Source organism: Meleagris gallopavo, chromosome 3 (assembly GCF_000146605.3).
Source record: "Meleagris gallopavo isolate NT-WF06-2002-E0010 breed Aviagen turkey brand Nicholas breeding stock chromosome 3, Turkey_5.1, whole genome shotgun sequence".
In the NCBI taxonomy this organism is placed as follows: domain Eukaryota; kingdom Metazoa; phylum Chordata; class Aves; order Galliformes; family Phasianidae; genus Meleagris; species Meleagris gallopavo.
Genome location: NC_015013.2, coordinates 3,070,914 through 3,073,883, shown reverse-complemented (window position 1 = coordinate 3,073,883; position 2,970 = coordinate 3,070,914). Strand labels below are relative to the sequence as shown.

General features: G+C 60.3%; 2 protein-coding genes across 2 annotated transcripts in view; one reads left to right on the top strand and one right to left on the bottom strand.

The window, feature by feature from the left end:
- Positions 1-2,970, top strand: part of LOC100542520 (probable 2-ketogluconate reductase) — a 10,894-nt gene that overhangs the window by 258 nt on the left and 7,666 nt on the right. The gene's annotated exons all lie outside the window — the stretch shown is intronic.
- LOC104910085 (coiled-coil domain-containing protein 81-like) lies at positions 141-2,964 on the bottom strand. Its single transcript, XM_010708305.2, has 5 exons — positions 2,181-2,964; positions 1,758-1,819; positions 1,185-1,341; positions 683-939; positions 141-275 (listed from the first exon to the last, which is right to left on the bottom strand). The coding sequence occupies exons 1-5, from the start codon at positions 2,242-2,244 to the stop codon at positions 186-188; spliced, it is 630 nt and encodes a 209-aa protein (XP_010706607.1). The 5' UTR covers positions 2,245-2,964; the 3' UTR covers positions 141-185.

Here is a 2,970-nt window from a genome sequence, read left to right as displayed (position 1 = left end):
GCCCCCCCAGTTTCGACACTGGCATGGATGCAAAACGTGACTTTGCCATGCCATGCTCCTCCAAATGCCATCCAACTGAAGTAGAGCGAGCAGGGGAGTTCCCTGCAAACCAGGCCTCTAAACACTGAAAAAGTACCGTGGCGAGTACCATCTCACTCAGGCGCGGGTGGCAGGAGCAAGCATACTCACATTGGAAAGACAGTAACGTGTCCGGAAGAGGTTAGGGAAGCGGCGCAGTCGTTGCGGGAGATGACCGACTTGCTCATTTCTGGCATCTGCAATCAGAGCGGAAACAGACGATGGGAGGTGGGGACACTGGGAATGGCTGGCAGCTCCAGTCTCTCTTAGCTCAGCACAACGAGAGCCGCCAAAGGGAAGCGTCCGGGCCTCAGCAAGCCTTGCTCTGCCTGTGCCTCTGCTCCATGCTCTGAGTTGGGGCTGAGCAGTGGCGCACACTCCCTGTGTCTCTTGACAAAAAGTGAGGCCTTTTGAGGGCGCTTATCCTGGCGCAGAGCCGGGCCATCTCACGTAAAGGAAGAGCTCTACAGCGCCTGCTTCCCTGCACACCACCAGGAGCCCAGGTGGCTGAAGAAGCATGGCAGGCCAGGAGAAAGCAGTCCCCTCTTCCCCGGAAGGCGTTTCAGAAGAATCAGAGGTAGTGCTGGGAAAACGCAAGACCTACCCCAAGAAGAGCCTGCAACAGCTCGGTAGTCCCGTTGAGCTTCCCCAGGAAGTCCTCGTAGAATTTCATCTGGACACGCTTCCCTTCGATCAGCAGCATGCCAACATCCCACCAAACGAAGGCAACGTTCTGCCTCTTCCCTATGCAGGCGCTGAACTGGCAGACGGTCCTTTGCACGCAAAGCTGCGCCGCGCCTTCAGAGATGCCGGTTTCTGAGGCTATCTCATCATAAGGAAGTTGCTGGTACTCGTCGTGTCCTGGAGAAGCGAGAGGAGAGGAACGTGAGCACTTGGAGAGCCACTGAGCAGGCCACGCTCAAAAGTCAGCAGCTTCCAGGCCCTTGGGCAATGCACTGCTATTGAGATTTTGAGGTGGAACCATTGGTACGTCTCTGCAGAGGGTACAGAGGGTAACAGAGGGTAACAGCACACTCCTTCACCTGGCACACTTTCCCCACTAGAGTGCCAGGGCAGGCACCTCTGTCAGACTCCACTCTTCCTACCTGCAACGTCTATGTAGTCATATTGGAGGTTGTGGTCCTGTGCAAGAGCCTTTGCCAGATGAAACACGGGTCTCTCAACAAGAACCACATTCTTCTGCTGGCTGACTATGTGCTCTCTGACAATGGTGAAAGTGCCCAGTTCAGGAATGCACACAGCCTGAAAGAGAAGAAGGGGCGGATCAGAAGAAGTTTTGCAGGGAAAGACGGAAGACTATTTCCCTCTCGCCCCTCCTCCCCGTGAAGAACCAGAGAGCGCAGTCTTCTGGCTCATAAAGACACGAGCGCAGTTCCCAAACTTGCAGTCACCCCCAAAGGATCCATTTGACTCTGCCAGCAGAGGAATCACGAAGGCCCAGAAAATGTCCAGCCCTCTTTCCCTCATTAGGCCTGGACCCCCTGGCATTTCAGAACTGACGGTGCAGCCAGCCTGCGGCCCATCTTGCATTGCAGCGCCCCTCTGGGGCGTGGTTCCTGCTTCCACGGAGGGGAAGAACAGCTGCGCTCCGTGGCAAATGGGCTCCCGGGGCCAAATCAACCGTGAGTGGGAGGAAAGAAGAAGGAGGCAAGTCCCACCTGGTAGAGAGCCAGCTGTCGACTGAGATAATAGGATGTGCTGAACCAAAACTTAGCGAGCTCTGCAAAACAAAAGGAAAGACACGTCATGCTCCCAGGCGGCCACCTCTAAACACTTCAGCACACCGAATTCCTGCCAGAGGAACGATGCATTTCTGAGACGAGCAATTCAGTTCCGCTGGCGGCTTCTGCTTGGAGATCCCTGGGAAGGCAGGGGCCAGGCCAGGAACAGAAGCCAGGGAGTCGCGTCTGCCCAAGTGCTCCTCGGGCCCCTGGGCTGCTAAGGCAGCTGCCTTCTCGCAGCAACCCGCCCTGCTCAGCCGTCCCCACCTTCCTCCCTCAGGAACAGGGCTTCCACACCTGTTCTCAGAGATGTCACCAGGCCTGACAACACGTGTGCGCCATCGGGCCCGAAGGCCTTACCAGACTTCCTGATCTTCTCAGCAGTCGGAGTCGAGCAAGGTCTCGAGAAGAGGGATTCTGCCATCTTCCTTCCCCCCTCACCGCAAGTCAAGAGCTGCAGCGGGCGGGCGGCCGTCCAGCAAAACAGCCCTCCTCCTCAGCCCTTCACCCGTGCCCCTACTTCTGCTTCTCTCTGCCTACTGCTCCTCACGGCACAGCAGCTCCTCCAGAGCACGGTGGCGGCGAGATCAGCTCCTCGGCGAGCGCCTGGAGTCTCGTCGGCCTCTCTGGGAGATGTGGGGAGGGCGCGTGGGGTCGGCGAGCTTCAAGGGGGTGGTCACCGCTGCGATGCGGGGCTGTGCCATTATGAGCTCAGGCCGCGTCACAGAGGGGCTGCACGCGCCCTGCCGCAGGGCCTGGCAGAGCGGGCTCTGGGCAGGGACGCCTTTTGGGAGCGGGCCTGTGGCAAACGGGCTCTCCTGAGCGTGAGAGCGGCGAGGTGCCGGAACGGGCTGCCCAGAGAGGCTGCGGCCGCCCCGTCCATCCCCGGGGGCGTTCGAGGCCGGCTTGGAGGCGGCCTGGGCGGCCCGGTCCGCTATGAAATGGGGAGGTCGGCGGCCCCGTCTGTGGCAGGGCGTCGGAGATTCCCGATCCTCGAGGTCCCTCCCAAGCCGGGCCGTTCCGCGGTTGTGCGGGCCTCCCGGCGCCGCGTCCCGACCGACGGGGCGTTTGCCTGGGCGCGGGCTCGCCCCGTGCTCGCCCCGTGCTCATCGCTCGCTCTGCCCCCCCGTCGCGTCCTCGGACGGAACCG